The 21049-nt window shown below is 38.3% G+C and overlaps 1 protein-coding gene across 5 annotated transcripts; it reads right to left on the bottom strand.

Annotated features, from left to right (window-relative positions):
• Positions 1–1454: 1454 nt before the first annotated feature.
• Positions 1455–21048, bottom strand: LOC134810024 (podocalyxin-like). Of its 5 annotated transcripts, XM_063811014.1 has the most exons (8): positions 18995–21043; positions 17860–18003; positions 14214–14309; positions 13998–14132; positions 13010–13126; positions 10100–10197; positions 7861–7968; positions 1455–1703 (listed from the first exon to the last, which is right to left on the bottom strand). In XM_063811014.1, the coding sequence occupies exons 1-4, from the start codon at positions 19062–19064 to the stop codon at positions 14065–14067; spliced, it is 378 nt and encodes a 125-aa protein (XP_063667084.1). In that variant the 5' UTR covers positions 19065–21043; the 3' UTR covers positions 1455–1703; positions 7861–7968; positions 10100–10197; positions 13010–13126; positions 13998–14064. The 5 variants fall into 5 exon arrangements, with proteins under 5 accessions (XP_063667084.1, XP_063667086.1, XP_063667083.1 ...); XM_063811016.1 differs by lacking the exon at positions 14214–14309 and having other exon boundaries at positions 1463–1703; XM_063811013.1 differs by lacking the exon at positions 1455–1703 and having other exon boundaries at positions 6651–7968; positions 18995–21048.
• Position 21049: the final 1 nt, after the last annotated feature.

Below are 21049 nucleotides of genomic sequence, written 5' to 3'. Positions count from 1 at the left end.
TCTATCGCTTCTTACCTACATGATTGGCAAAAAATCCGAAGGATTGACAATATACTCTATTGGTGAGATTGGAGAAAATAAGTTATTTCAGATATCACTGGTGAAAATTCACTACAGTGCAATAGAGTAAATTGGCTATATAGGGTAAATTGGCAATATTAAATACAATTAGAGATGTACTTACATGTTTGACCTTCCAGTACAGTAATCTGAAAATATCCAATCACAAATATAAGATAACATATGCACAAATTTATGAAAGCTTTTTTTCTTATGTCAGTAGATAACTGAATCAACTTTGATAAATTGCCTAAACACCTCTCTCTGCTAAAATAATGCAAAACCACTTACACATCCTGAGGAATGGAACACAGAGCTAACTGGGATCTAGAAGTTAATGCTCGCAGTTCTTCCTTCTAAATTCCAATCCTCGGTCTTGTCTACCATACATAATAGAACCAATTGAATTACTGGTTTCTTCTGTATACTTCTGGATTATTAAATCATACATTTCACCCTCGGAAATGTGAGTGTAAGCACAGCAGTAACATTGGTATCTGACTTATTTTACACTTCCTGACCCTACTCTTTTCAATCCAACATTCCACCAACTGGAATGCTGAATCTTTCTGTTCTTCGCTGTGTGTCAGAAATATCCTTTAAATTGCATTTTTTAAGAGACAGGTTCTTGCTATGTTGTCCAGGCTGGAATGCAGTGGCTAGTCACAGGCATAATCATTGTATACCGCGTTCTTCAACTCCTGGGCTCAAGCCATCCTCCTGCCTTCACCTCCTGCCTCAGCCTCCTGAGTAGCTGGGACTTCAGGTGGGCAGGGGCGCTTGGCTCTAAGTTACATTTTCTTTCTTCCTAAAATTGTATTGAGACTCTCCTCTTCTATAAATTGAGTGGCTGTAACTTCTGTGTGAGGGTGAGAGTGAGATGGAGATAGCATCATTTAACATTTTCAAAATTTTACTTGCTTTGCACTCACATTGAGAAACACTATAGCAATGAGTATGTATCATCAAGAGAGAACAGAGTACTCTGTTTATCTAGTGTAAGAATGGCAATGCTAAAAGAAAAGAGAAAGAAAACAGCTTTAGGGCCTATTGTTTGCCTTTTCCTATGTTCCCAAATAAGTAATCAATCCTTGATTTCTAAGGTAATATTCTTTTAGTTAGGACTATTACAAAGGTTATCACAGTAACTTTCACCCCAGAACAATTGAGCTGTTTGTTACCTGAAAAACTTTGTTTCTTATACATGTGGAGAAAGTTAGAATTTGCGATTTCATCTAAATATTCTTGTCTATGATTTGTGACTTTGAAATGAAGGAAATATACTGGGTTAATTTGATAATATGCAGAAATAGTAGATTCATTCAATAATAAACAGATATATTTTAATGTTCAGAATTCTTACTCTATGAGAAAAAATTCAATTCGTATATTTTAGTAAAGTAAGGTTGATACATTTTACTATTAAAATAAATTGACAGAGAATTATTTATTCTTTTTACGTTGACATATTCTTAAGAAATTTCAGAAAAAGCTTAAATACTGGCAACCTGATAAAGAAAGTCCTTTCTGTTATGAACTATGCGATCAGTGATGTGTGCTGAAGTGCCATGATTTCAGTGGCTGTAGGTGAAAGGCACCGTCTCTCGTGCCTTATTGGCAAGGATTATGTTCATATTGTTTTCCTGAAAAAGATGCATATTTTTATTCTATTGTTGAAGATAACCTAGTGACATAAAAGGAAATTAAACTGCTTTTCATGGGCTTTTTATTCAGCTGATGTGACCTGTGAATAAGGTTTAAATCTTACTAGATGTTTACATTTTCAGTTGATTTGACAACACAGCAAGATATCCAACAAGAGTTTGTTTTGCTTGGTTGTGAAAGTACATGATCAATGTGCCTGAGGGCCCATATGTGTTCATGTAAGATCTTTTTCTTTTTTTACATTTATTTATTATTATAATACTTTAAGTTTTAGGGTACATGTGCACAATGTGCAGGCTACTTACATATGTATACATGTGCCATGCTGGTGCACTGCACCCACTAACTCGTCATCTAGCATTAGGTATATCTCCCAGTGCTATCCCTCCCCCCTCCACCCACCCCACAACAGTCCCCAGAGTGTGATGTTCCCCTTCCTGTGTCCATGTGTTCTCATTGTTCAATTCCCACCTATGAGTGAGAACATGCGGTGTTTGGTTTTTTGTTCTTGCGATAGTTTACTGAGAATGATGATTTCCAATTTCATCCATGTCCCTACAAAGGACATGAACTCATCATTTTTTATGGCTGCATAGTATTCCATGGTGTATATGTGCCACATTTTCTTAATCCAGTCTATCATTGTTGGACATTTGGGTTGGTTCCAAGTCTTTGCTATTGTGAATAATGCCGCAATAAACATACATGTGCATGTGTCTTTATATCAGCATGATTTATACTCCTTTGGGTATATACCCAGTAATGGGATGGCTGGGTCAAATGCTATTGCTAGTTCTAGATCCCTGAGGAATCGCCACACTGACTTCCACAATGGTTGAACTAGTTTACAGTCCCACCAACAGTGTAAAAGTGTTCCTATTTCTCCACATCCTCTCCAGCACCTGTTGTTTCCTGACTTTTTAGTGATTGCCATTCTAACTGATGTGAAATGGTATCTCACTGTGGTTTTGATTTACATTTCTCTGATGGCCAGTGATGGTGAGCATTTTTTTCATGTGTTTTTTGGCTGCATAAATGTCTTCTTTTGAGAAGTGTCTGTTCATGTCCTTTGCCCACTTTTTGATGGGGTTGTTTGTTTTTTTCTTGTAAATTTGTTTGAGTTCATTGTTGTTTCTGGATATTAGCCCTTTGTCAGATGAGTATGTTGTGAAAATTTTCTCCCATTCTGTAGGTTGCCTGTTCACTCTGATGGTAGTTTCTTTTGCTGTGCAGAAGCTCTTTCGTTTAATTAGATCCCATTTGTCAATTTTGGTTTTTGTTGCCATTGCTTTTGGTGTTTTAGACATGAAGTCCTTGCCCATGCCTATGTCCTGAATGGTAATGCCTAGGATTTCTTCTAGGGTTTTTATGGTTTTAGGTCTAACATTTAAGTCTTTAATCCATCTTGAATTGATTTTTGTATCAGGTGTAAGGAAGGGATCCAGTTTCAGCTTTCTACTTATGGCTAGCCAGTTTTCCCAGCACCATTTATTAAATAGGGAATCCTTTCCCCATTGCTTGTTTTTCTCAGGTTTGTCAAAGATCAGATAGTTGTAGATATGCGGCGTTATTTCTGAGGGCTCTGTGCTGTTCCATTGGTCTATATCTCTGTTTTGGTACCAGTGCCATGTTGTTTTGGTTACTGTAGCCTTGTAGTATAGTTTGAAGTCAGGTAGCGTGATGCCTCCAGCTTTGTTCTTTTGGCTCAGGATTGACTTGGCGATGCGGGCTCTTTTTTGGTTCCATATGAACTTTAAAGTAGTTTTTTCCAATTCTGTGGAGAAAGTCATTGGTAGCTTGATGGGGATGGCATTGAATCTGTAAATTACCTTGGGCAGTATGGCCATTTTCACAATATTGATTCTTCCTACCCATGAGCATGGAATGTTCTTCCATTTGTTGGTATCCTGTTTTATTTCATTGAGCAGTGGTTTGTAGTTATCCTTGAAGAGGTCCTTCACGTCCCTTGTAAGTTGGATTCCTAGGTATTTTATTCTCTTTGAAGCAATTGTGAATAGGAGTTCACTCATGGTTTGGCTCTCTGTTTGTCTGTTGTTGGTGTATAAGAATGCTTGTGATTTTTGTACATTGATTTTGTATCCTGACACTTTGCTGAAGTTGCTTATCAGCTTAAGGAGATTTTGGGCTGAGATGATGGGGTTTTCTAGATATACAATCATGTTATCTGCAAACAGGGACAATTTGACTTCCTCTTTTCCTAATTGAATACCCTTTATTTCCTTCTCCTGCCTAATTGCCCTGGCCAGAACTTCCAACACTATGTTGAGTAAGAGTGGTGAGAGAGGGCATCCCTATCTTGTGCCAGTTTTCCAAGGGAATGCTTCCAGTTTTTGCCCATTCAGTATGATATTGGCTGTGGGTTTGTCATAGACAGCTCTTATTATTTTGAGATACATCCCATCAATACATAATTTATTGAGAGTTTTTAGCATGAAGGGTTGTTGAATTTTGTCAAAGGCCTTTTTTGCATTTATTGAGATAATCATGTGCTTTATGTCTTTGGTTCTGTTTATATGCTGGATTACATTTATTGATTTGCATATATTGAACCAGCCTTGCATCCCAGGGATGAAGCCCACTTGATCATGGTGGATAAGCTTTTTGATATGCTGCTGGATTCGTTTTGCCAGTATTTTATTGAGGATTTTTGCATCAATGTTCATCAAGGATATTGGTCTAAAATTCTCTTTTTTGGTTGTGTCTCTGCCAGGCTTTGGTATCAGAATGATGCTGGCCTCATAAAATGAGTTAGGGAGGATTCCCTCTTTTTCTATTGATTGGAATAGTTTCAGAAGGAATGGTACCAGCTCCTCCTTGTACCTCTGGTAGAGCTCGGCTGTGAATCCATGTGGTCCTGGACTCTTTTTCGTTGGTAAGCTATTTATTATTGCCACAATTTCAGCTCCTGTTATTGGTCTATTCAGAGATTCAACTTCTTCCTGGTTTAGTCTTGGGAGAGTGTATCCATTCTTCTAGATTTTCTAGTTTATTTGCGTAGAGGTGTTTGTAGTATTCTCTGATGGTAATTTGTATTTCTATGGGATCGGTGATGATATCCCCTTTATCATATTTTATTATGTCTATTTGATTCTTCTCTCTTTTTTTCTTTATTAGTCTTGCTAGCAGTCGATCAATTTTGTTGATCCTTCAAAAAACCAGCTCCTGGATTCGTTAATTTTTTGAAGGGTTTTTTGTGTCTCTATTTCCTTCAGTTCTGCTCTGATTTTAGTTATTTCTTGCCTTCTGCTAGCTTTTGAATGTGTTTGCTCTTGCTTTTCTAGTTCTTTTAATTGTGATGTTAGGGTGTCAATTTTGGATCTTTCCTGCTTTCTCTTGTGGGCATTTAGTGCTATAAATTTCCCTCTACACACTGCTTTGAATGCATCCCAGAGATTCTGGTATGTTGTGTTTTGTTCTCGTTGGTTTCAAAGAACATCTTTATTTCTGCCTTCATTTCGTTATGTACCCAGCAGGTTGTTCAGTTTCCATGTAGTTGAGCAGTTTTGAGTGAGATTCTTAATCCTGAGTACTAGTTTGATTACACTGTGGTCTGAGAGATAGTTTGTTATAATTTCTGTTCTTCTACATTTGCTGAGGAGAGCTTTACTTCCAAGTATGTGGTCAATTTTTGAATAGGTGTGGTGTGGTGCTGAAAAAAATGTATATTCTGTTGATTTGGGGTGGAGAGTTCTGTAGATGTCTATTAGATCCGGTTATTGCAGAGCTGAGTTCAATTCCTGGGTATCCTTGTTGACTTTCTGTCTCATTGATCTGTCTAATGTTGACAGTGGGGTGTTAAAGTCTCCCATTATTATTGTGTGGGAGTCTAAGTCTCTTTGTAGGTCACTCAGGACTTGCTTTATGAATCTGGGTCCTGCTGTATTGGGTGCATATATATTTAGGATAGTTAGCTCTTCTTGTTGAATTGATCCCTTTACCATTAAGTAATGGTCTTCTTTGTCTCTTTTGATTTTTGTTGGTTTAAAGTTTGTTTTATCAGAGACTAGGATGGCAACCCCTGCCTTTTTTTGTTTTGCATTTGCTTGGTAGATCTTCCTCCATCCTTTTATTTTGAGCCTATATGTGTCTCTGCCCGTGAGATGGGTTTCCTGAATACAGCACAGTGATGGGTCTTGACTATCCAGTTTGCCAGTCTGTGTCTTTTAATTGGAGCATTTAGTCCATTTACATTTAAAGTTAATATTGTTATGTGTGAATTTGATCCTGTCATGATGATGTTAGCTGGTTATTTTGCTCATTAGTTGATGCAGTTTCTTCCTAGTCTCAATGGTGTTTACATTTTGGCATGATTTTGCAGTGGCTGGTACCGGTTGTTCCTTTCCATGTTTAGTGCTTCCTTCAGGAGCTCTTTTAGGGCAGGCCTGGTGGTGACTAAATCTCTCAGCATTTGCTTGTTTGTAAAGTATTTTATTTCTCCTTCACTTATGAAGCTTAGTTTGGCTGGATATGAAATTCTAGGTTGAAAATTCTTTTCTTTAAGAATGTTGAATATTGGTCCCCAGTCTCTTCTGGCTTGTAGAGTTTCTGCTGAGAGATCCGCTGTTAGTCTGATGGGCTTGCCTTTGAGGGTAACCCAACCTTTCTCTCTGGCTGCCCTTAACATTTCTTCCTCCATTTCAACTTTGGTGAATCTGACAATTATGTGTCTTAGAGTTGCTCTTCTCGAGGAGTATCTTCGTGGCGTTCTCTGTATTTCCTGAATCTGAATGTTGGCCTGCCTTGCTAGATTGGGGAAGTTCTCCTGATAATATCCTGCAGAGTGTTTTCCAACTTGGTTCCATTCTCCCCATCACTTTCAGGTACACCAATTAGACGTAGATTTGGTCTTTTCACATAGTCCCATATTTCCTGGAGGTTTTGCTCGTTTCTTTTTATTCTTTTTTCTCTAAACTTCCCTTCTCACTTCATTTCATCTTCCATCACTGATACCCTTTCTTCCAGTTGATCGCATCGGCTCCTGAGGCTTCTGCCTTCTTCACATAGTTCTCGAGCCTTGGTTTTCAGCTCCATCAGCTCCTTTAAGCACTTCTCTGTATTGGTTATTCTAGTTATACATTCTTCTAAATTTTTTTCAAAGTTTTCAACTTCTTTGCCTTTTGTTTGAATGTCCTCCCATAGCTCGGAGTAATTTGATCGTCTGAAGCCTTCTTCTCTCAGCTCGTCAAAGTCATTCTCCGTCCAGCTTTATTCCATTGCTGGTGAGGAACTGCGTTCCTTTGGAGGAGGAGAGGCGCTCTGCTTTTTAGAGTTTCCAGTTTTTCTGCTCTGTTTTTTTCCCATCTTTGTGGTTTTATCTACTTTTGGTCTTTGATGATGGTGATGTACAGATGTGTTTTTGGTGTGGATGTCCTTTCTGTTTGTTAGTTTTCCTTCTAACAGACAGGACCCTCAGCTGCAGGTCTGTTGGAGTACCCTGCCATGTGAGGTGTCAGTCTGCCCCTGCTGGGGGGTGCCTCCCAGTTAGGCTGCTCGCGGGTCAGGGGTCAGGGACCCACTTGAGGAGGCAGTCTGCCCGTTCTCAGATCTCCAGCTGTGTGCTGGGAGAACCACTGCTCTCTTCAAAGCTGTCAGACAGGGACATTTAAGTCTGCAGAGGTTGCTGCTGTCTTTTTGTTTGTCTGTGCCCTGCCCCCAGAGGTGGAGCCTACAGAGACAGGCAGGCCTCCTTGAGCTGTGGTGGGCTCCACCCAGTTCAAGCTTCCTGGCTGCTTTGTTTACCTAAGCAAGCCTGGGCAATGGTGGGCGCCCCTCCCCCAGCCTTGCTACCGCCTTGCAGTTTGATCTCAGACTGCTGTGCTAGCAATCAGCGAGACTCCATGGGCGTAGGACCCTCCCATCCAGGCATGGGATATAATCTTCTGGTGCGCCGTTTTTTTAGCCCGTCGGAAAAGCGCAGTATCCGGGTGGGAGTGACCCGATTTTCCAGGTGCCGTCTGTCACCACTTTCTTTGACTAGGAAAGGAACTCCCTGATCCCTTGTGCTTCGCGAGTGAGACAATGCCTCGCCCTGCTTAGGCTTGCACGTGGCGCGCTGCATGCACCCACTGACCTGCGCCCACTGTCTGGCACTCCCTAGTGAGATGAACCCGGTACCTCAGATGGAAATGCAGAAATCACCCGTCTTCTGTGTCATTCACGCTGGGAGCTGTAGACCGGAGCTGTTCCTATTCGGCCATCTTGGCTCCTCCCTTCATGTAAGATCTTAATACAGCAAAGATAAACCTATTTTTACACAGTACATTTGTGACATTTTTAAATATTTATGATATATTTTTCTTTAAACTATACAAACAACAATTCAAATGAAATGTCCCTAAATGGGTCTAATTATATCTAAAAATGTACAGAAAGTACATTATTACTGCTATATTTATAGCCTTTTGAATACTCTAATGTTTTATTGAATTCTTTTATTTTCAATTTAATAGTGAGATACCTTACTTCCAGGTGAAAGAGAATTTTATGTTTTCTGATTTCACAATTATATTTTCATTATATATGACCAGAAATATTTGCAATATTAATACTTATAATAAAATAAGAAAGTGTTCAAGAAGTCTAGAAACATTAAAAATGGGATTTAAAAATAAGTTTCTCCTATGGTTCCCAACACTTTGGAATTCCTATACATGTTATCAGTCTCAAAGAAATTTGCCTCTAAAGAATAAGCTTCTTTACCTACAGATGGCAACACCCACCTCTAAGAATAATTGCATGAGTCTCTAAAGAAATTTAGATGTTAGGGTTATAATATATTGATCCTTCTTTTTTTATCTATTCATCTATCTATATCTTCTATCTATATATATCTATAGATATATCTATCTATCTATCTATATATCTATAGATATATCTATCTATCTATATATATATCTATAGATATATCTATCTATCTATATATATATCTATAGATATATCTATCTATCTATATATATATCTATAGATATATATATCTATCTATATATATATCTATAGATATATATATCTATCTATATATCACTTCAATAGTGACACAACTTTAACCTGTTACTTGTTTCTATTTCTAAAGTACACAAAGCAAACAAGAATAAACATGGTCATGCCAAAATGGAATTATTTTTGTGTGCCTTATATCCTATATCCTGGAGTCCAATTCTCAGTAGTAGTACAATACTCTATTGATATGAGTATGCTTTCTGAGAAACAAGAAAATACTAGTATTTTAGATTGATGCTTATTAATTGTAATGTATGCTGCAACTTCAAAAAGTTTTAAGTGTGCAGAATATACTTATTTGAGGAAATAAAGATTGATTTTATTTATTACTATTACATGCTATGATGATAAGTTATATAAATTTTAAAAAATAGAAACACAACATAGCAAATTGGTTCTAACTCATTGTATCTATAATAAAACATATTTTTAAAATGTATATGCCATGAGTAAAAACAAGTTATACACTACAAACATAGTACTAACTTAAAAGCTAAAGATACAACATGGTAATATAGGAACATTTCATATTAATATGTGTAGGCTCGATTCTCACCACATAAGAAAATAATGGTAGAGCTGTCCTTATCTTATTTAACAAGTGATTGTCCATGCTTAAGTCAATCTTTGGTAGCCACTTTAGAAAGTAGTAAACTTTTTAATAAAAACATTTTAATTCTGTGCTTAATATTACTTATACTGGAATAGAGGAAGAAAATGAGTACAAACATAGAAAGAATTCTCAATCTTGGAACAGAACATACATGCACTTTTACAGGCAAATGGGAAAATCAAGGTTAGTAAAATCCATACTCATATCAGAATTATTAGTCATTGCATAGAAAACAAGAGTAAATAGTAAATACCCCAAATGAGATTGGTAGCTGGTAAAAATGTTTTACTTTCTTGTTCATTTAATGAAATGCACTGTGGTTCTTAGTGATATAGATCACTTTGCAGTATATAAGTCCCTAAAGAAACAATTGGTGCAGGATAAAGTTAATGTACATAGTATTTTGTTGAATAAGACTTTCAACACCCAATACTTTCATATAATGAAGCTTCAAATGAGCAGTATTAACAGCTGAAAATGAATGAAGATATTTTGAGTGTCCATCTTGTGCCAACTCCCTAACTCTAAAGTAACACATGTACAGGATGGATTCGAAAAACATACTGAAGACCTTGAAAACTGAACTGACATTGAAGAAATCACTCACATAAAATGATACAGAATTTCTACTAAGAACTACACCTTTATACAGAAAATTTAGGTCAATTTTTCAATGCCACTCTATCTGTGACTTTTGGAGTATGGAAGATAAGCATTTAATTTGTCCATCAGTAAAATGCACACCTTTATTTCTTGCAGTATGAGCCTGTCTTTGCAACCTCTTGGTAGCTTGTCTATGTTTAACTTCTCTGTACCGGTCACTTAGAACAGGACATTGGAAGCTGCACCAAAAGAAAGAATAAGGTTTGAGAACTGTGGAGTTTAATTAATGAATATGAGAGTCTTCCAGGAAGCACATTATACTAAAAGATTCCAGAAATCGTTTGTGACAGAAGGAGAAACTGTATTTCCTTTCTTTCCCAGTTACACTTGACACCTTAGGGAAAATAGCCTTTAATCCTGGTTTTTAGTATATACCGTGGACACTTTTTCCCAGAAAAAGAAAATTCCACTCCTCGTGGGGTTTTGAATAATTAAAGCTCCTCAGCAGTCTCCTCCCAGGCATGAGAATCACAACATGGAGACCAATATCTCAATGATATCTAGAGAAAGTGCAGGGCTGTAAGTGGCCTGCCCATCAGCACTTCCTTGGGGATAGAACACTGTCTCTGCCTTGTACTGTGCCTTTTGGAAGAAAGACAGGTCAGATAATAAAATTAAAAGGGCTATGAGTCTCGTGAGCCTTGGTTCATCTAGGAATGGTGGACCCGGCCTCTTCTGCTCTACTGAACTGCTAGACATGTCTTTGCTCCTGTCCCCTCATAAGGCATGGATAGGACACATTCTCCTTTATCATCAGTCAAATGTTTCACCTCTATGTATATATTCTTCTGAAGAAAATTATTTACCACAGCAATCACTGAACCTTGGAAGATACTTCGGTGAAGTTCCCTGCTACTGCCAACCTCTGAATCTCAAGTATTTGGAGGTCTTTCCTGCCCATGATGGCTCTCACCTCTTCCGCAACCCACTCCACAGCAGTTTCTACTACCAATGAGTCTCTTTTTCTTAACTCTAGTGATGGGGGCGATAAACTGTGTTCATTATTCCTTAGTTTGTATAAGGATATTTTACCCTTCTCTGTGGTGTGGTCAGCCATCTTCTCCTTCCTTCTGCAGAGGGCAGTGGATATTATTAAAAGGGTTTCTCTGATCCTATTGGTGGTCTGGTGGTAGTGGTGGTGGTGGTAGGTACATATGAGAAAAGGTGGGTACTATGGCTAGTTAGAGAAGGTGAAGATCCTTCAGTAGAGTCTGGCCTGTTTTACTTTCTTTTAGGAGCTGAAAATAGTCTGTTTGCTTGCATGAGGATGTTTTCATGCCAAAATGTCTCCTTTTTTTTTTTTTGTTTTTTTTTTGCAGCCAAATGTCATCATCTTGATTTTCTTCTTCCTTATCCTCCTTCTTTTCCCTTTCCTGTTTCTTTTGCTCATTAGCCAGGTCAGGGTAAGATGGAAATCAAGGAAGCTGAAGCCCTCAATGACCCCATGCTCCACATGCTTCTGAAGGATGGGGAAGACCCGGGAGCAGGCCATGCATCTGAAGCCACTGTCCAGAGCTACCAACAAGTCAGTCGTCCTGGGCCTGGAACTCTCCTCCAGAGCTGGGGGCTCTACTGGGTTGTCAGCCTCTCAGGCTTTGCTGGCCAAGCTGGACTCACTGTCAGTTAGGAGTTCCTTTGCAGACATATGAGAGAGAGTGACTTCTGTATGGGTCTTCTCAGGCAAGGCCACTTCTTCTATTATTGTCTTCTTTAGGGAGTGCTCCAGTTCTTTCTCCATATCCCATAAGAGAGCCACACCCTTTTTCATTCAGACACACATGTAGTAAATTTTCATGACCCTTTACTCTTTCATATCTTTTGAGGACAAAAGGGATTGTTGGCTAAATGAAAAGGAAAGCAGACACGGTTGCTCCAGATCCTGGGATAGAGGCATCTCAGAGGACCCAAGACAAGGAGCATCTTGATGTAATTGAATGCTTCCCAGGAAAAATAAAACATTTCAAACATAAATAAATTTGAATAAGTGTATGTGAAGTCTGTAGGAGTTAAGACAGACATAGAACTCTGCATGTGGTCATGTATATGTGATGTTCCAGAATTCTGTAGGTGATATGTGTAATTTGAGGTGTATACTTGGTATATCTATGTAGAGAATGAGTAAGTGGTGTGTCTTTGGGGTTTTATGTATGTTCCAGGATATACCTTGTGAGTGTTTCCTGTGTTGGTAAAATGGGATGATGATAAGTGTGTGTGCGTGTGATGACACTACATGTGAATGAGTGTAAGAGTGGTACATGTTCTTTGTCTCAGTTTGACACAGTAAGACTTAGAGTGTTAGAGGAAGTGTGTAGAGTTCTTAGAATGTGCAGTTCTATGAAAGGTCAAAGGCATTGTTGATGAAGTGACATATGGCTGAGAAAGGCTACATATGAAAGTGCATTTTCTTAAGGACATAGACATTTTCTAGAGTTTGTATAGCATGAGGGAGTTAAAACATAATCTATGTGAGGAGATGTGAAGTACTTATGGGATTCGTGTGTAAATGAGGCTGAGAATGACTGTGTGCAGGAATAAGGGTGGGAAGGTGTACCTACATAATGCTACTAGAAAATGGGAAAGATGGATGGAAAGTGAAGATGTGTATTTAAGTAAGTGGAAGAAGAAATGGGGCCATGCTTGGTATGAAGGACTATAACTTGTGAGTGTGTTTGAACCTGAGTGTGTGCCTATCTGATGAGGAAGGTTCTAGCCAACTTTCCATGCATGTTATCAGTGCTACTCACTGCCTCACCCACAGCTGCCCTAGTGTTCACATGTTGGAACATTGTGCTGAGGAGCTTTGTCCTATTCTTGAAGGCACATTCCCTATTTATCCTTTCCCAGAGACCTCAGCCCTAGGTCACTGCGCCCTGAATCCCTTCCTTGTTTATGAGGGGAAAGTAATGTAAGTAGGAAACGGGATGAGCTCCTGCCCAAGCTCAGACCTCACCTTAGCATCTGCCTTACCATCCTTATCAAGAGTGAACTCACTTGCAGAGGAGACACTGGAACAATTCTCTGAGGCGGAGGGATTCTCTCCTGCTGCGTGACTCCATGCTGGGACCACCACGCAGGTCTCAGGAGCAGCCTCTTGAGAATTCCAGAATTCTGGGAGAATGACATTTTTAAAAAATTGAGATATGGTATAACCGAAGGTCTGTGTCTGTTTAAAAAAAAAAAAAAAGACATGTCTAATGGATATTTTGTGTCAGACACCAAGTAGTACTCATAGGACTTGATCTCACAGAAATAAAGTTGTCTTTTCCATTCAAAACTTTGAAATCTCAGTTAAAAACAAACAGTTTTTAAAATCATGTGTGTGGTGCATGTTGGTGGGATTTTGTATCTTGTGTGTGATATTTTTGGAGGTGTATGCAGAATATCAGAAAATATTGCATGAAATACAATATGTAGACCTTGAAGGCTAAGTATTATTATTAGCCCAATTTTTCTTATGAGAGATTGTGCAAGTAAGGAATATGGAGTTCAAGTTTTATGAAGAATTATGTATGTATGTCTGTTTATATTGATATCTACATTTACAGGTATATTTATAGAGAGGTGTAGATATAAATATAAATAGATAATAATTAGATAGCTAGCTAGCCAGATAAATACATATGAAGATGAACTTTTTTGGAGGTCGTCTAGCAACTGGGCATGGTGCTGGAAGTGTTCAAATGAGTACTTCAGAGACTTTCCCCAGACTCCCCTTCTGAAAATATCTTTCCACGTTACTCTTGAATTTTTAACCTTCCTATTCATGTCCTTTAGGAGCCTCTTCCAAAGAAGACAGGAAAGTATACATGGTCCATTTCTGCCCATTGATGGGAAACAGAGGTCCTGAGTAGTCCATGAGAGAAGGAGTCATTTATGTCAGTTGCTGAGCAAAGGAGCTTAGCTCCAATTCTAGACCAACATTCTGCCCCCCTTGTCCAGCTCCTTCTTCCTCAGTCCCACATGCCCTCCATCCTCATACCATCATGAATGAATTTGTATACACAGGAGTCGCAGGAGATGTATTCTCAGTTGGAGTTCTCTGCTGTCTACCTGTGGCCTTGGGCCAAGCCAGAGAATCCAGACTGTGGAGGGTATTCACCTGAGTCTAACATTCCTGGGAAAAGAAGAAGGAAAATCAGACATGTGGTATTTTTTCACATTCAACAATTAATCAAGAAATATCATAGGGTCACACCTGTAATCCTAGCACTTTGAGAGGCTGAGGCAGGCAGATCACTTGAGTTCAGGAGTTTGAGACCAGCCTGGCCAACATGGTGTAACCGTGTCTGTACTAAAAATACAAAAAATTATCAGGGCATGGTGGTGCGTGCCTGTAATTCACCTGCAATCCCAGCTACTTGGGAGGCTGAGGCATTAGGATCACTTGAACCCGGGAGGCGGAAGTTGCAGTGAGCCATGATGGTGCCACTGCACTCCAGCCTGGGTGACAGAGTAAGACTCTGTATCAAAAAAAAAAAAAAAAAAAAAAAAAAGGAAAGAAAAGAAATATCATATGCGCAATTACACACACGGCACTTTTCCTCATGGATATTTTAATCTAGATACTGTTTAAAGTTCCAAAATCATGGTATACAAAAATATCTGTTGGAATGATGTGTCTGACTGGATGGGGCTGGATTACCCATGAGTGGTGTATGCTGTTCTGTGCAGTGTGTCTGAGGCTTAAATCTTGCCTGGCATATGGAAAGGTGTCCATATTATTTGTTATCACTGTTTCTGTTTATCTGAAGAATAAATTTGATGTATGTGTATAGGTAAAGTTCTTTGGTTTCTCATCTGAGATTATCATATGAAAGTCCTGCTGCTTTCTCAAAGAGTTAGAATATGCAGGAAATAATCCGTTGACTCCCACCTCTGTACTGCAGCATCCTCATTCAGATATCTGCTTTTGTGGCCTCTGTTGCCAGAGCTCTGTAGGACCTGAGCCTTGTGAGAAATGGTGGGTTCTGAGATTGAGTAGGAGATTCCAGTGGGATCTCTGGGACTGGATTTAGACTGTACCTCCCAACACTGGGCACATCTCTTTCTTGGGTGCTTACCAACTCTTACCTAGCACAGCTATGACTTGGCCTGATTAGCAGTGTCACCTTTCTCAGTGACCCCTGCTCACGGGAAGCCCTAAGTTTTTTATCTCTACTAATCACACTCATAGCTGATCATAGAATCTTCCTGGATTTATAAGTACATGCTGGATGGTTTTTCCTATCATAATTTATGCATTTTTTAAATCAACTCTACCTCTACCATGAATTTAAATATATCATGAAAATCTCCAGTTAATTTGTATTACTCCCTTTTAATCTGCATTTCCAACGTAAAGAGAATTCACAAGCTTCACTAAATAAACTGGCAAATTCTAGTTTCTGACAAAATAACTCATAAACACTTTAAGTCTCTTCCCTTGTTTAAATCCTCAGTTAAGTCTGTAAGCAAGCTTTTATTTCTCAATGTACATCCAATTAGTCTATTGACCTACTGGAGTGTGTCTGGTGTGTTATTTTGGTGTGTAGATGGCAAAATTTAGTGTGTATAGTGTATTTATTACAGAGAGTGTGTCATCTTTGGTGAGCATAGTCTGACATATGCATATGACTATGTATATTTGTCTTTTTTAACAATTTTTTGTAGTAAGTTTAAGGGCGAGATTGTCATTGTGTGTGAAGGTAGCGTGAGCATGATGTGTTTGAGTATTTTCAGCATAGGTTTATATATGTATAGGTATTTCATCTTCCATGTATCATGTGATTTCTATGTCATGTGCTATTGAAGTATAAAACAGTTATATAATAGCCTTTTGGTTCATATGATAGACTGTGTGGATCTGAGTAACTTTGTGAGATCTGCAGAAACAATAAAAGTGTTACAGAGTGGCCATGTAACAGATGCATAGGAGAGAGGTCCTGTGAGCTCTTAGATTGTGGGATTATGTGAAGTGACTAAGGAATTGGGAACAGAGAGGAGTTTGAAAAGGGGTTATATGATGTAATGGCTTCCTGCATTGTTAATGTGAAGTAGAGTTCTACAAGAGTGAATTATTTGTGTGAGTTACAGATTGTGATGCTGAAGGAATGAGGTTAGGAAAAAGCCAATTTGAAAAATGCATATGCTGTGAAATGAATGAAATTAGGAAAAAACCAATTTGAGAAATGCATGTGCTGTGAAATGAGTGTGTAAAAGTTTAACTTGTGAGGATGAGTTTAGGAGTATGTCTGAGTGTATAAGGAAATGAGAGTAGGGAATGAAGAATGAAGGAATGAGTGTTTATAGAGACTGCTATGGCTAACACGGAGTGTCAACTTGATTGGATTGAAGGATGCAAAATATTGATCCTGGGTGTGTCTGTGACGGAGTTGCCAAAGGAGATTTGAGCCAGTGGGCTGGGAAAGGCAGACCCACCCTTAATCTTGGTGGGCACAATCTAATTAGTTGCCAGTGTAGCCAGAATAAAAAGCAGGCAGAAGAACGTGAAAAAACTAGACTGGTTTAGCTTCCTGCATCTTTCTTCTATGCTGGATGCTGGGTGCTTCCTGCCCTCAAACATCAGGCTCCAAGTTCTTCAGATTTGGCACTCAGACTGGTTTCCTTCCTCCTCAGCTTGCAGACAGCCTATTGTGGGACTTTGTGACTGTGTGAATTAATACTTCTTAGTAAACTCCCCTTTACACACACACACACACACACACACTCACACACACACGTATGTGTGTATACATATATACATATATATGTATGTATATATGTATACACATATGTATGTATATACAGATATACACATGTATACAGATATACACACGTGTATATATACAGATATACACACGTGTATATACAGATATACACACGTGTATATATACAGATATACACACGTGTATATATACAGATATACACACACGTGTATATACACATATATACACGTGTGTATACATACATATATACACGTGTGTGTGTATACATATATACACGTGTGTGTGTATACATATATACACGTGTGTGTGTATACATATATACACGTGTGTGTATACATATATACACGTGTGTGTATACATATATACACGTGTGTGTACATATATACACGTGTGTGTATACATATATACACGTGTGTATACACATATATACACGTGTGTATACACATATATACACGTGTGTATACACATATATACACGTGTGTGTATACACATATATACACGTGTGTGTATACATATATACACGTGTGTATATATGTATACATGTATATATGTATATACACATGTATATATGTATGTATATATGTATACATGTGTACATGCATACGTGTGTGCATGTGTATATGCGTACGTGTGTACATGTGTATATGCGTACGTGTGTACATGTGTATATGCGTGCGTGTGTACATGTGTATATGCGTGCGTGTATACGTATACATGTATACATGTATGCGTGTGTGTGTGTGTGTGTGTGTGTGTGTATAATCTCTGCCCCTCTAGAGAACACTGATTAATACAGATTTTGGTACCAGAGTGGTTCTAGAGAAACAGAATATTAAGGATGGAGTTTTTTCATTGGTTTTGGGGTTTCAGGAGTTGGCTGCTGAATATGATTAGACCTCAAAATGCTAAGGACTCTACTTCTAATAGTATGGAGAACACTGATAGTCCTCCATATGAACTCTTTAGAGAGTTATGCAAAATAAGTGTATTTGACACTCCTAATTCACTGCTCCTGAGAGGCAAGTTTAGTGACTCTGGGAAGCCTTATGTCAGCTGATGAGCAGAACCACACAAGTCATCTCTGGGTTATGCCTGGATCCGGCATCACTTCTGCATCGTTCAATAGTCTCTTCTTACCAGTACCAGTGAGCTCGTCTTCAGATGAGATACAAGAGAAGTAGTCTGAGGAAGAAGAAGAAGCTTCCTCAGCTTTGTGGTCCTGAGTTGGGCGCAGCACCTTGTATCTATGTTGCAGAGCATCTTTTTGTAAATTCAGCTTTCCTGAGAAATTAAATAAGATATGTGGTCCAGTTTCATGTTTCTATGATTTTATCCATCCTTAAACATTCAATAGGAGTCTACCATGTGATTTGTTCAGTGAACACTCATGGCTTCCGTCCTTACGGATAGGAGAAGCCACAAACTTTGTCGGAAATATCAGATTCTCCTTGGGAATATGAGACTCTATTTAGAATGTTAGAGTTGGCTCCAATCTGTCCCATACTACCACTGAGTAATGGTCCTCCCTCATAGGAGTTACTTGTTTACTCTTAACCTTCATGTTAACCACAACTATCTGGTTTCCTTCTGGAAAGAACTAAATCCCATCTCCATAATTTAACATCATGGCTAAATGTTGTTTTGTATATATGTGTTTATCTGTGTGTGTGTCCTGTTTTTTCCCTCACATTTTACACAGCAGCACCATGTTTACATCATCATAGTCTTAAATAAAACAAGTTTTACTCTTGAGTAAATAATTTTTTTAGGACTTTATACTCTCATCCCTGAGCAACCAGTTTTTAAATGTTCAAACTTGTTTTCAATGTTTTTCTCACTAGGATGAGCCTCAGTTTCTTCTTAAATAAAAGGAGAAAGTACTGTTAGAAAATGCATAACAACATTTACTTACCCATTGCTCTCAGAAAGATATCAAATAAAGGAAAATGCATTTTTAATGAAACATAGTCTAGACTAACCAACCACTATGTCTGCGACAGTAATGCAGAGTGGCTTTGTGTAGGCAGCACAGTCCTTAAGCCACAGAACTGAGGGTCTGGGTCATCTGAACCTTCTCTTTACTCTTAGACTACTTGAGCCCTCAAGACCAGTATACATGCACACATCTCTCCCTTCCTCTCTCCATCCTTCAGTTTCTTCCCCTCTATCACTTACTCCTCCCCTCCTCCACCACAACTAGGAATCCTCTTTTCTTCCTTTTTAGGAGGCAATTCCTGGTTACACTATGCTCAGAGAATATGCTGCCACATACCTCTTGACGTTTTTGAAGCATAGGGGGAGTATGTGCTTTCCAGGTGTTTTCTTTTTTGTTTCTGTTTCATGTTTAAACTTTGGAGAGCTACTCAAATTAGTCACTTTGCTCCCTGAAACAGCTCTTAGAGAATCAATTGATTATGACAAAGAATGAAATTTGTACATTCAAGAACAACAAATCACTGAAGACATGCTATCGTTTCATTGACTAGTGCACGGTTCATAATCAGGGCTGTTATAGGACAAATTGTTGCTATGGACTCAGCAATATTTTATGACCTACTGATAACATCAGTGTATTCCAGGAATTAAGCTAGTATGCACAGAACTGCAGATCTGTCACAACCCATTGCCTAAGGCAAGTCCTTTTATTCAATGGAAACTCTACCATTAACTTGAGTTTTTATATCTTGCATGTGATATCAAAACTAGAAGATAAATGACTTGGATTTAACAAAGGAAGTTATTTTATGCATTTAGACGTACTGCATTACTAAATCTCCCTAAGAGTGAGGATAAAGCAGTGCCTGAGAGGATTCGGCTTAGAACCATCTTTGTCTCAGAAAATAGTAAATGTTATATCTTGTTATTATTATTTAACTTATGTACAAACATAAGTAATATGTAAGGTGTATGTTGGTATTTAGGTATGGAATTGAGAACATTCATGATTCCATACAACTCTAACATTTATTGAATTTCCCTTGGCTAGTGAGAACAGTCCAGTGCATTTTTGCAGTGAGACATCTCTTTAGCCACTCTTCCTCATCACTTCCCCCTTGGTTAGGAAGAAGAGATGAACCTTGGTTTTACCACCCTGGCCCTTGTCAGGAGTTCTGTTCTTGTCCATTCTGAAGGTCACTCTCTGTGGGCTTCTGTCCCAGGCCCAAGTCTGTGTCTCCTGGAAAGACCTGGATCCTGTACAGGGTTTGAATTCTGGAGCAGCTCCGTTCTGCCTCCCATCCATCACAGATTACATCTCATCTCTTAGGGTCAGTATGTGTTTTTTTCAAACTTAGTAATTACCATGGAAACCAGGTCATGACATAACATCCTTCCATCTTCTTTACCCTCAAGACCTGGTTTTTGGATGCTCCCTTTACACACCATGGCCACTAAATGATAGGCACATTTATCAAGAAATCCTCAGTTTTGTTAGTTATCAGAAAAAAGTAAAACTAAAGCAAGAAATTAAAACTTTCATATATCAAATTGATAAAAATTAGAGGGTCAAACTATACCAAATGATTATAAGGATAAGGGTGAAAGAAGGAATCTTCATGAACTAAAATTAAGAATTGGCATATGTAGATATATTAAAAAACAAGTAGGCAATGTTTATAGAATGAAATAAGCATATAACTTATAGCTCTATAATCTCACTCTACAAAAACACATTTACAAACATGATACTTATAGTATTATTTATGCTATCAGGCATTTGGAATTTGTAGTTTTCAACTCAGTAAGAATGAATAAGCAAATTATGGTAGCTACATAATACAGAATTCATTCTAAAGACAGAGATCAAGTCGATTAAAATGTAGACCTGTTGGGAGGAACATCAGGAAGGGACTGGTGATCACAGATACAAGAAAAAAATATAACTCAAAGAAATAGTCACATGTGGATTCTTGAAAAGCTGGTAACTGAGAGTACTGTTAACTTTATAGTTTTTACTTTTTAAACAGGACAAAAAAAGAATAATCTCTTCCCAGTAAAAATGGCTCAGGTTAGGTCTAGAGCTAAGGGAAAGGATTATTCTTATTGTATTAATTTTCTATTACTGCTATAGCACATTAGCACAAGATTAGTGGCTTAAAATATAAATCTTTTATAGTTCTGGAGATAAGAAGTCTAATATCCATCTTGAGACTTAAAATTAAGGTGTCAGCAGGGCTGATTCTGTCTGGAGATTCTAAGAGAGAATCTGTTCTTTTCCTTTTCCAGGTCCCAGAAGCTGCCTGCAATCCTCAGCTCTCCTTCACTTTCTTCATGTTCAAAACATATAATTCCAACATCTGCTTCCATTGTCACATCTCCACTCCGACTG

The sequence above is a fragment of the Pan troglodytes genome, chromosome 4 (genome assembly GCF_028858775.2).
Source record: "Pan troglodytes isolate AG18354 chromosome 4, NHGRI_mPanTro3-v2.0_pri, whole genome shotgun sequence".
Classification (NCBI taxonomy): domain Eukaryota; kingdom Metazoa; phylum Chordata; class Mammalia; order Primates; family Hominidae; genus Pan; species Pan troglodytes.
Note: the sequence above shows the minus strand (reverse complement) of the source record. Positions and strands in the feature narration are given on the sequence as shown.

Bases quoted from the DNA above. Each gene is read 5' to 3' on its own strand.
- LOC134810024 (XM_063811013.1), bottom strand. From the start codon at position 19,064: ATGAAACAGAAACAAAAAAGAAAACACCTGGAAAGCACATACTCCCCC. The intron at 14,310-17,859 runs GTAAGAAGAGAC...TTGTATTTTTAG, and splicing joins AGACGAGCTCACTGGTACTG to TACAGACACGGTTACACCAT. The intron at 14,133-14,213 runs GTGTGACCCTAT...TTCTTTTCCCAG, and splicing joins TCAAAGTGCTAGGATTACAG to GAATGTTAGACTCAGGTGAA.